This window comes from Echinops telfairi, unplaced genomic scaffold (assembly GCF_000313985.2).
Source record: "Echinops telfairi isolate 266 unplaced genomic scaffold, ASM31398v2 ScPeMD7_70;HRSCAF=299, whole genome shotgun sequence".
In the NCBI taxonomy this organism is placed as follows: Eukaryota; Metazoa; Chordata; class Mammalia; order Afrosoricida; family Tenrecidae; genus Echinops; species Echinops telfairi.
In genome coordinates, this window is record NW_022103968.1 from 42,627,670 (window position 1) to 42,640,607 (window position 12,938).

The 12,938-nt window shown below is 40.9% G+C and overlaps 1 protein-coding gene across 2 annotated transcripts in view; it reads left to right on the plus strand.

Moving 5' to 3' along the window:
* PRKG1 (protein kinase cGMP-dependent 1) overlaps positions 1 to 12,938 on the plus strand; it is a 1,384,334-nt gene that overhangs the window by 882,103 nt on the left and 489,293 nt on the right. For both annotated transcript variants that reach the window (XM_004701092.2, XM_004701091.2), the window contains exon 4: positions 12,470 to 12,575. In XM_004701092.2, the coding sequence (XP_004701149.1) occupies positions 12,470 to 12,575 (106 nt within the window). The remainder of the gene's footprint in view (positions 1 to 12,469; positions 12,576 to 12,938) is intronic.

The following is a 12,938-nucleotide window of genomic DNA, read 5'->3' on the forward strand; positions in this document are numbered from 1 at the left end:
CGATAAGCCTTCAGAATAATTGTATACTGTGCCTTATTTATGAGGTCAGGTCTGGGCAAGAATATGTCCAGCTACACCTGAAATTTGAATTAAAGCATTTGAGAAGACAGGTAAATGATTGATTTGAACAAGTCATTAGGTATTTAGGTAGCACGGTGAATACCACTCTGTCTTGCACTCCATGAAAATGATGTTTAGAGTGACACGGGGAGTCTGTTTCCCATGCCTAATGTGTTTACAACAGAGAATATTCTTTCTAGAAACCATTCGTAGTTTGCCTGGATTCTGATGATGCCAGCGATCATGCTGTAAACCATAGATGCCGCTGCTCTTATAGAAGAGTGATCAGTTTTCATGTTTCATAATAGCCCCCACCAAACGCGGTGTTCACGTCAATTAAAGCTCGTTTTTACATCATTGCTGAATGATCACTTTTCTTCACAGCACCATACGTCTTCCAGAAGAGAAACATTTCAAGAAGGGAAATAGAATTCTCAGTATGTGCCAAAGGCAGACAGTTTTGAAAATGTAACGCAGCTGAGCTCACTTGACATTTCTTGATGCCATCAACTCCGTCTGCCAGCAGAGGAGGCTGCTAGTGAACTCCTTTCCTGGAGACGTTCCCCCAGAATTCTGCCAAATGTACAGAATTACATATAATTTATGAGGATGAGACCGACTAAAAAGAGACAGTTCTATTTCAAATCCTACTACGAGTGTCTGGAAAATAGAGGCCACGTAGTAGCGTGTCTGTGTCCTTTAGCCCACTCGATCACAGATTACCGTAATGGCACCTAGGTGGAAGCATTTGTTTCCACATTTATGCGAAGACCTGGAGAAAATGATCAATGATGGCTGTCGAGTGTAGCTTAAAGCCTTAAGCTGGCACTGACCTCGGGTGATTGCGTGGGGTGCAATGCGAGCAGGCCCTTCTGAAGCACAAGCCCACTGAGCCCTGTAGGAGACATGCAACAGGGGGCTTGATGGCATATCAGCTCAGTGCACCCAGCTTTCCCTCTCACGAAATAAGCTTAATTAAAAATGCATCCAGTCTCTGCCTTCAGACATCTAGATGCACCATTTTCAGAAAAAGAAACAGAACGGCCTAAGAACTGATATGGAAAGGGGACTCCCCTCCACAGGGAGACTGAATCTTTACGCTTCTGAGTGGAAGTCACTTAGTTTGATTTGTAAGGAAAAGTGAATAGGAGGATTTTTAAAAGGTGTTTACTGGAATCTCGGCAAATCTGTAAACAGATGTTTGCAGCATCTTGGTACAGTGTGTAAGGAAAGCAGCCCATCCAACTGACAAAAGGACTTACAGATGTAATACCCATTTCCTTAATGCGATTCAAATTTTAAAATCAGTTGTTCTGCACAGATGTGCGATGACATTTACCAAACATGTGCTGATATTTTTGGATTAGTCGCACTGCTCAAAACGAGCCAACCTGTAGGAAATTGTGTCACCATGAGAGAGCTGCCAGCAAAACCCATCTGAGTAGACTGCTGGTTTGAAGCTCATGGCTGAGGCCAGAGAGTGCCATGTCGCCAGCCCTACTGATGTGATCTGGACCCTCTGACAGACTGAAAGCCAACTGGAAATGGATCTTATTAAAGTCAAATAGCCAAGCAGCCCCTGCTTCCTTTTTTACAGGATTACAAACCATCTGCTTAATAATTGATTCTTGAATTTTCCTGGGCTTTGACTTCAATTAAATTATTTGAGGCCTGTTTATAATTGAATTAAAGGCTATCCTGAAAGGAAGAGTTAGGAGACATTTATACTTAAGAAAACCAGACAGGAATATGTATGAGGTATTCGTTCAGCAAACATTACTTGACACCCACACTAAGTGTGAGGGGCAGGCTTAGCACTAGGTACACAAAGTAGAAAAAGACACATATTTTGCTTTCAGAGATTGCTGTGCTATGTTTCTTATCTTTGACTGATTAACAAACTCTAAGGAGCCCTGGCGGCTTAGTAGGTTTTACACATGAGGCTGGACACCGCAAAATCCACAGTTCAAAACCACCAGCTGTTCCCAGGGAGAACGGTGAGACCACCCACTCCCATAATAAATTAGTCTCAAGCCCACAGGGGCAATTCTAGCTGGTCCTAGGGGTTTGCTATGAGTCAGAAGTGATTCTACGGTAGTGAGAAATCTTTATTTTAGTTTTCCATGTTAACCTCAGCACTAGCCTAGACCTATGTGAAACAGACAAAGGCTTGCCTCTTTGAGGCAGTGAGCCAAGTGGTTGAGGTATGCCATTGCTATTCTAGTTTGTCGTCTCCTTTTTATTCTCTTAGAATGAAATGTCATATAGCGTCTGGGGTCTTAAAGGCTTGAAGGTAAACAAGCAGCCATCTAGCTCAGAAGCAACAAAGCCCACATGGAAAAGCACACCAGCCTGGGTGATCACGAAGTGCCGAAGGGATCAGTTATCAGGCATCAAAGAACAAAAAATCATATCATTGTGTGCTCACCTCCCTGATACGAGCGCTGAAGACAAATGGGTGCTTAAGCAATTGTGCTGAAGAAAGCTATATCAAAAGATATAACCTCTGTGGTCTTAAAGGCTTGAAGGTAAACAAGCGGCCATCTAGCTCAGAAGCAACAAAGCCCACATGGAAGAAGCACACCAGCCTGTGTGATCATGAGGTGTCAAAGGGATCAGGTACCAGGCATCATCAGAACAAAAATAGTGAATGAGGGCGGGAGTGCGGGGTGGAGACCCAAAGCCCATTTGTAGGCCACTGGACATCCCCTTACAGAAGGGTATCAGGGAACAGACGAGCCAGTCAGGGTGCGATGTAGCAATGATGAAAAATACAACTTTCCTCTAATTCCTGTCTAGATCCCCTACTATCATGATCCCACCCCCACTATCATGATCCCAATTCTACCTTGCAAGTCTGGCTAGACCAGAGGATGTACACTGGTACAGATAGGAACTGGAAACACAGGGAATCCAGGGCGGATGATCCCTTCAGGACCAGTGGTATGAGTGGCGATACTGGGAGGTTAGAGGGGAGTGGGTTGGAAAGGGGGAACCAATTACAAGGATCTACATGTGACCTCCTACCTGGAGACGGACAACAGAAAAGCGGGTGAAGGCAGACATCGGACAGGGAAAGATATGACAAAATAATAATTTATAAATTATCAAGGGTTCATGAGGGAGGGGGGAGCAAGGAGGGAGGGGTAAAATGAGGAGCTGATGCCAGGGGCTTAAGTGGAGAGCAAATGTTTTGAGAATGACGAGGGCAATGAATGTCCAAATGTGCTTTACACAATTGATGTATGTATGGATTGTGATAAGAGTATTATGAGCCCCTAATAAAATGATTAAAAACAAACAAACAAACAAACAAAAGAATGAAATGTCACTACCCTACAAGTTAGCATTCATTTATTTTAATATGCCGGTGTGCCTGTCTATGTATAGGGGGCGTTGTTGACTGAGGGTGCGCGTACACACACACACACACACACACACACACACACACACACTGTTTTTAGATGCCACGGAGCCTCTTCTGGGCATACTGACCCACAGACAGCAGACGGAAGCACTGCTTCCACCTCACAATCGCTGATGTCTGGGCTCCTTCGGGGCAGCCACCTTGTCATTATATCTTTTCCAGCATGTTTCTCTTTCTTACTGATCCCCTGCTTTACCGAGCCTGACGTCCATCTGCAGAGACTAGTCTTTCCCAATAGCATGTCCAACGTACGTGAGACAAAGTCTCACCTTTTTTTTTTTTTTTACTGTAAGGCGCCTACTGACTGAACAAACCAAGACAGGCTGGTTTGTTCTTCTGGTGGTCCGTGTTCTTTCTAATATTTTACCTCAGCATCACAATTCAAATGTATTACTTCTTCTGTGGGCTTCCTTACTTATTGTTCAACCTTCACATGCATGTTAGGCTATGGAAATGACCATGGCTGGGATCAGGTGTACCTTAGTCTACAAAGCGATACCTTTTCATCTGACCACCTTAAAGCGACCTTGTGTAACTGATTTCCCAGGGCATTCATTGTACAGTTCTTGATGGCCTCTTCCCCGGTGTTGATTGTGAATTCAAGTGAAACTTAAGCTCATTCCTCTATTGAACATGATACTGTTTATAGGTCCGGTTGTGAGCATTTGTTCTTTTCATAGTGAGGTGTCATCCACATTGAAGGGTACACAGCTTCATCAGTAAGTGCTTTACATTCTTTTTGCTCTTATAGTACTAGGTCATATAATTTGCACGCTGAAGATGGTTTAATGTTTCTTCCTCTGATCTTGATGCCAAATCTTTGTTCATATAGTCCAGCGTCTCAGATTATTTGCTCAGCATAGAGCATTAATAACTATGGTGAAAGAATAAAATCCTGACAAACATCTTCCCTGATTTTAATCCACTCAGTATTTTCGTGACTGTTAGAAACTGCCTTTTGGTCTATGTACATGTTCCATATGAGCAAAATCAATTTTTCCGGAGTTCCATTCTTAGGAATGTGTAATTTGGTATGACACATACAGTGGGGGACCTTCCGGTAGTCTTAGCCCAAATCAGTCCAACATCGGGAGTGACACATTCCTGATTCCATGTCACTTCTGAAACTCAACTGATTTTTCTGGCAGTTCCCTGTCAGTGTAGGATGGAAACTATTTTTGAAATTATATATATACACATACACACACACACATATGATAGTGTATAAAATCCCCAAGCTCACTGCCATCTAGTTGATTTTAACTCAGTGATACTATAGGACACAGTAGAACTGTCCCTTTGGGCTTCCGAGTCTTTAAATCTTTATGAGGCAAACAGCCTCATCTTTCTCCTTCAGAGCAGTTGGTGTGTGTGAACTGCTGACTTTTGGGTTAGTAGCTCAGTTCACAGCGTATATGCATAACACGCAATACATATGTATAATATTACACACACACAGGGAGGCTTCGGAAATACTTGAAAAATGGAATTATATGATAAGGCTTATTTTCCACAAACTTTTGTTAACTCCCTTGCATACATAATAGTAACATTTTTGATGGGCATTGATGAATAAATTTTAGGTGTCAAGTGCAATTCTGATTATCATAATTTATTTTATCTGTGTCCCAAGACAATCTCATGGGAAATGCATGATTATTTTTTCTTCCTAACTGAATAAAAATGCTTTAATTACTTGCCAAAACTTACAGCTCCTGTGTGTAGTAGGCAAGGTGCCCACAAAGGCTGATTTCAAAGTTGGTTCTTCTATGGTTTGTAGTAGGAATCCCTCAGAGTACTTAACATTATAGAACACTGACTGAAGCTTTATTTCTTTTATTAATGGGAACAAATGACATCACCTTTTTTTCTCTCTGGACACTGATGCTGTCTTATAGGACCTAAATGCTAAATGCCACTAAATGCTCCTCCTTTTATTCCAATGCTCCTTCCAGGTACATTATCTCAAAATACTTGTCATTATATACGTTATCCTGAAGATTTACTCTTACATCCTCTGAAACATGTTTACTCTAAAATGCTATGATTGGAATGCTTCGTGGAAGTGTTCCCAGCCAAGTGCCCACCAGTCCAGATGTGCCTCCTGCATCAGCTTCTTGAAGCGACCTTCTTGAGGCACTACCCGGGATGGGAATCTTCTTAGTGAAAAATTTAGCCATGACTGTATTGCTTTCATTTTTATATTGAATGGTAATGGCCCATCATGAAATTACTAGTAGTCCTTACACCAGTCAGAAAGGACTGTCCTCCTATTCCATCAGAAACATCATCACCGCGTGCATTGGTTCAAGGTTAAGGTGGCTGCTAGCTTAAAATGGAATAACAAAATAAAGTAAAATTACCAACAACCCACTGCCATCGAGTCAATTCTGACCATGACAACCTCGGAGCATGGACATAGAGAAGGACCGTAGGGACAGATACGGCGCAGTGCAGGAGCTTCTCCTGTGCAGGAGTAGACTCTGCTTTCATCATTTCAGCCTGTAACGAAGAGATCTCTGCACACGCAAAGGTGGAAACAGATGCCTGAGGGGAAAATCTTCCTATGTTTCCCTTCCAAAAGTCTCTTGATTTTATTATAAATGGATGACTTACTTAAAGCCTAATAATTTATCAAATATTTTAGGCAGGTGCTGTGTTTGCTCGCTAACGGTGTCTTCTCCAGATTGAATACCTTTAGGTCCTTTGTCTTTTTCACATATCGTTTTACCCTTATTGTCTACTCACTTGTTCACCCACTGGCATTTTGAGTGGAAATATCACTACCCAGAGTTCCATGTGATACAGACATAACTCAGGTGAATTAAAGATTTGAGACAACACAGCAAGATCAATGTCAGGAGGGAGACACAATGTGTATGTCATGGAGATTGTAGACAGACATTCTAATTGAGTGCATTGATCATCTGCATGGAAAAAAAAGTGGTCTTTGAACCGGCACGTAACGACCTTTGTCATAGGTAGAGCAAAATAATTGGGACAGAGACTAAGAAGCAGGGCAAGGATGCGTGCATTTGGAACCCTGGAATCATAACCCTTGGCAGAAATATCAAGCTATTGTGAGGGATTGAAAGAGATGAGGCAGAAAGATACTTTTAAGTGAAATCAGATTCAGAGAATGGAGAGGTTTTTCTTCCTTTACTAATAGAAAACAGCTGAAGGCTTTGTGGGTAAAACAGCATTATTAGGATAGAGCTTTAGGAATGTCAGTTTTCTAGCAGCTTATAGGATAGATTAGATTATTTAATCACTTTTAGGAATGTGTTTCTCTGAGAGTAGCTTACACTGTGGTTTTCGTCATCTTTATTATTTAATGAATGACATCTTTAAGGACTTTTTGCAAACATCAACATAGGCTTAAGCATATAATACATAGATTATTGATAATGTCCAATTTTACAACCTATCCTCTTTAATATGTAATTTAGAAGATCATTTTTTATACAATGCAATTTAAAATATATTGTCTGTGCTAATGATGAATTAGTTTGCATATTGGAGTAATTGTACTACTCCAGACACACCGTAAACAGCAATGGTACAGCAAATGGTCTTTTCTAAAAATTAGGCATTTGTCCTAGAACATGTTTAAATATATACAGGCAGTTGAAATTTAGCTTTAGGCTAGCATATGCCTTAATAATATAGGGGAGCAGTTGTGGACTTGTTGGACCCCTTCAAAGTCTATTATGTTAGGCTACTGCATATTCTAAGTGATTATAGAGGATCAAAGCCTTAGAAGGTGAAATGCCCTGAATATGTGTTAAAGCATATATGGCATTAATTGGCTCTTTTTCGTGAGGTCTGAATGTGGTGATGCCTTTCTCTGCCCTTCCGTATGTACTAAACCCTCTAAAGCCATTTAGAGACTACAGATCCCCAGAATATTTCCAATGCAAGCCCTCTACTGTCTTAAAACAGACCCTGACGCAGGAGTTGCCTTGAGCAAAGGTGAAGTCAGAAACCTCAGACAACCTGCGACTCACCTCACCCCTAATTGATGACCATCCACTTTCTAAAGAAATAAGAGCCGATGAGTGACTTGCCATTTAAATAGAAGAGAGGCAGGGGAGAGAGAGCCAGGGGAGGGGGAGTGAGAGGACTTAGACCAAATATTTTCAGAATTCAGTTTGGGAAATGGCTGATGGACATTTAATCTCTACCAATCTTTTTTAGCTTAATGGGGAACCAAAAAAAGGCATGCGAGCACATGATTCACTCTTCTAAAGTGGCAGTGCCCAGTCAAAAATGCCTTGGGAGCAACTTATATAATCATCGTTTTTCCCCATATTGAAAAAGCGTGGGAAAGCTAGATTTCATTTTAAGAGCATGTTTTTATAGAATCCAATATTTCTTAAACACTAAAATTTAATAGAATAGTGTAATTAATATACCATTATCAATGGGACCTTTGACTTTGTCTTTCTCATGCTGTCTTCCTGTCATTGACATGACCTCTCATCTCACCTTGGCCTCACGTCAGGGCTCAGCACTCTCTCCTCACATCGCTGCTCTGGCTTGCTGCTCTCCAGGCCTTTCTGCCTCATGGCAAGCTCAGGCAAGTCGAGGAGAACTGCTCCATTGGGTTGTCCGAGCTGTGACTCTTGGGAAGATGATCATCAGGCCTGTTTTCCCAGGCACTTCTGAGTGAGTTTTTACCACCTTCCTTTCAGCTAGTGGTCCAGAGTTTACTGGTAGCTGGATGATACAGGATGTCCTTCCACATCGCTTGTGACTGTTACACCAGACAGTGAACATTTACAAATATCGTGGAGAAGAGAGTACAAACAATCTCGCAAAGACCTTTGTGAGAAAGCTTCTCCCAAGTTTGATCAAAGAAAAAAGGCATAATGAGGCCCACCTTGCAAGGACATATATGCGGGAAATGGTCTTTCTAGATATGGTGGTCATCCTGTGCCTCAGCATGATATGAAACAAGTTTAATCGTGAGGGCCAGAGGGCCGGTGTCAGCCTGGAAAGGAGACTGGGGAAGTTCTGGAAACTGCCGCCACCCTCTCCCTGTAGAAATTGACCTCCGCTGTAGAAACCCTGCATACCTAGTATTTCTTTTCAAAATACTTTTTTTATAGTTTATGGAAAACAAGATCCAGAAACCAACATGATCACCCCAAAACCAACGCAAAATATTTTATTTACTCATATAACCATCTAAGTTCATATGACCCACTGTTATAAAAGGAAAACATGGCTCCAAAGTATGACATTTATTTGGCTGACTTTCGATAATGTTGGTGACCCTTCCTCTTGGTCATGTTCACCTTCCCAAAGCTGTCTGGTCCTTTGACTGTTTGTCCTTGGACTCACAGAAATGTGGCACCGATAGTTTGTCAAAAACCTGTCAGTTGGAACTCACACATCCATCTGCTCTCTAGAGCACCAGGCTAATCTTCAGAAGTATTTCTGGGGCAATCTGAATTAAGGGCACATATTTTGAAGAGACAATTTGCTATGTATTATGTAGAAATAAAAAAAATTCACAAGCTCATTTTGCTCATGACTTGACTGTCGTTTTCCCAAAGATACGGGCATCCGTACTTTCTCATAGCATGAACACCGCATTCATTATTAAAGTTCTCTATTTTCTTTCTTTTCTTTCTTTGGCTGTCACAGACAGACCTGTGTTCCCTCGCAGTGTGTCGTTACTGTGGTTAGGTGCCGTGGGCTTGGTTTTATACCCATGGTGACCGACGCACCGCAGAAAACACACTGCACCGTCTCTCCCTGTTTAGGAGGCTGTAAGCCTCAATTCAGGGCAGGCTCTAGGGAAAGGTTCTCTCTCTCTCTGTCAGTTCTGGAGGGTCCTAGGGTGCTTTATGGGGCATGGACTCTCTTCCCCTATCTTGCTTGCTTCCCTCAAATTTCTCTATTTTCAGTTATAGGTCTAGACTAGAGAGGTGAGTGTTGGGTTCAAATTCTCTCTCCTCAATGTGTTGCATGTGTTCAGATTTGAATTCATCCAGTGTTCCGTTTTCCCTGCCACCACCCTCCTCTCTCCTCCCTGTTCAACTCAATTTTCCCTGCCACCTCCCAAGTTTATCTACGTGAAGTATCACAAGAGCATGCTAAGTGACCTTAGCATGCAACCCTTTCTTTCTTTTCTTTCTGTTCTCCTACCCTCCCCCATCCTCCCCTCTTTTGACTTCCATTTCAATCTCACCGTTCAGCTCAGTTTTGCTCCTGTAGCTTGGAAGAAAGCCACCAATGGCAATAGGTAAATGAGTAGGTGTGGCTGTGTTGCAATAAGACTTTATTCCGTTAAATTGAATTATTTTTCTAACAATTATCATATCAAAAATGTCTTGTTTTGAATTTTTCCCCCTCACCCATTGAAACCCATTTGTAGCTAGGGGGCTACACAGAAAGAGTCATGGGCAGATTAGGACTGAACTGTAGTTGTTCCAACGCCTTTGTACAAAAATCATAATTTTCTTGAGGTCAGTGCCTATACTTTCGTTTACCATTTCTTACACTTAATGCCATGTCCACTCTATCTTTTTGTAAAATAAATTTATATTTGTATAGTATATTTATAAATCTATATTTGTATCAATAGGTGATTTGTACTCATCAGTGTACATACCTTTCTCAACAGTCTTCTCAAGTTTGAATCGAGCCACAGAAACATTTCCTGGAAGGACTGCTTAAACCAAACCTAGATAACGTGGCCTGCTAGGCTTGAGTGAGGAGCCCTGGTGGCATAGTGCTTATAAGTTGGGCTGCTCCCTGCAAGGTCAGCAGGTGGAAGCCACCAGCTGCTCCTTGAGAGAAGCATGGTGCTTTCAACCCCTGCATAGAGTTACGGTCTCAGAAACTCACAGGGACAGTTTTACGTGGTCCTATTGGGTCGTTATGAGTTAGCATTAACTCAACGGCAGCGAGTTTGATTTCTTTATTATTATTGTGTTACTGTAACTGTTTACTTCTTCTGTATTCTTGGTGTCCCCTAAATAAACACCATGGTTTTCTTCCAGCTAGTTGTTGTCAATACACCTGTGTGCTTCAAGATCTGACTAATGGGGGCCTGCATGCTTCCCACTGCGTGCAACATGGCTCACCCTGAGAGGAGGAGAAATGCTTCAGCAAAGAGTTGAACAAAAATAAAATATATTCTTGAAAAAAAGAAAATCTTCTCCCAACAGGTGCTCTGCTTTTAGTCCTCCGGCATCTGGAGCATCACGGTCTTTTTATGTGCGAAGTGCATATGTCCTCCAGAGATTAATAGCGTATACTGCCGGTACTTAAGACCAAGGAGAGTCTTTTTCTCATTCCTTTTTTTAATAGTCTCTTTAAATTATGAAAGCAACAGGCTTGCCTCCCAGTAAGCTGTTTAGTAAGCAAGACGTTAACCACACCCCTGTAGCAAGCACAGGTTTGGAAGAGGGAGAAAGGATTGCTCATCATGCTCACTCACCTGTGCAGTGCTGATTTGACGCATGCGTGTATTGACCTCATAGAAAGAACAATGCTGGTGGCATCTTGCCCGAGGTTATGGACAAACTTGCAATCTCATCAAATCATGTTCATTGTCATGTAAAGTATTTGAAATGCCCACAAGTTTTACGTAGAGACATTTCAACAGCAAATGAACTATGAGTCCACATCAACTTGATGGGAGTGTTAAAAAATAAAAATTAAAAGATAATTTTTTGGTGGGCTCGTACAGGTCTTATAATAATCCATACATCAATTGGTTCGAGCATATCTGTACATACGATGCCATCATTATTTTCTAAACATAAATTTTGGATTGCTAAACGCAAGGTCAGCAATTCAAACCGACCCCCAGCTCTTAGGTAGAAATGATTCTTTCTAATCCTTAAAAAAAATTTCACCTAAGAAACCCAAAGAGGCAGTTCTTTTGTCTCCTAGTAAGGTCAGTTTGAATCAGAATCGACTTGATGGCAGGGAGGTTTATTTTCATTTTATCTATGAATTTACTTTGTTTAGTATGTGCTGATTTAAAATATTTTGTGAAGATTTGCCTAGCCTTATTTTTGTTCTTATCTTTGAAAACTGGAAAGGCTTAATATATTTCTCTGTGAGACACTACGGCATCTTTTTATTTTCTAAGATTCATCATGTGCTTAAAAGAGTGATCAAATGGGTACGTGCTGTAGTATTTTCACTTTGGTTACATGATCAAAGTTAGGAGTGAATATGAGTAGAAATAAAATTGAACAACTGTACCTAATATAGCTTACATGGTAACTTTGGGCACAAACTATACTTTGTAAAATGAACTTTGTGTAGAAATATCTGTATAATTATTATTTCTTCTATATTAAATTAATGTCTAAACTTGAGAATTAAAAATTTTATCCCTCCTTTTTATAATTAAAATAAGATTATATGGGAGGGCTGGTGGAGGAGGGAGGGGGAAGAAATGGGGAGCTGATATCAGGGCTCAAATGGGAAGAGAATGCTTTGAAAATGGTGTTGGCGGCATATGTGCAAATGTGCTTGACACACTGGATGAATATATGGATTGTGATAAGAGATGTAAGAACCCCCAATAAAAGTATTTAATAATAAAAAAATAAGATTGTGTAACTATTAACATCAACGATGGGTAATTATCAGGAGATGTCACTACTTGTGCGTCTCTTTTCCTTTCACGAGAATCCACTGTTTACAGCATTTAAAGTATTTGGCACTTTCATTGTGCACTCCGATCAGATACCTCATCCCTTTAGGAAGCCAAGAACATCACACACCTTCCCATTAGACAAAGTCCTGGTCTGGACAATTACAATCTTCATTTTTCCTGGGAGCATACATGACTTTTTAACCAAAAAGAACAGCATTAGGATATTCGCTTTTTCCGTGTTGGTAAAGGTCAATCATTCTTCTACTTCCCACGAGTTGCTCATACCTTGTGGGAGAACGTTCACGGTGGGAATTTTCTGTGCCATTTATCCTTGTTTCCTTTTCTTTTCTCAGCTCTTGTCAACGTGAAACTCTGGGCCATTGATCGGCAATGTTTTCAAACAATAATGATGAGAACAGGACTCATCAAGCATACCGAGTATATGGAGTTTTTAAAAAGGTAGGATGGGTTCTTTCTTTATACTTGAGACCATTTGTTACTTAATGATTTCTCTGCCTGAAATTACAGTGATTGAAGACTTACTGCCCACATCTCAGGCTTAATAGCATGTAACTTTGGGGACTTGTAAGGCTTTGGAGAGCTTTCTCTATATTTCCAATGGCAGATTCAATCTGTGATCCAGTCAGAAAATCAGAGGTTCATCGTGTGTATTGATTCACCTAATCAAAGTTTAGGCAACAGAAAAGTTTAGTTCAGAAAAATTAATGAGAAATTTCCTGAACTAAAAAGACTATTGAGTTCATCTCCAACTATTTATTGGTTAATATATTTATGGTACCTCTTCTAAAGCGACCCACACGC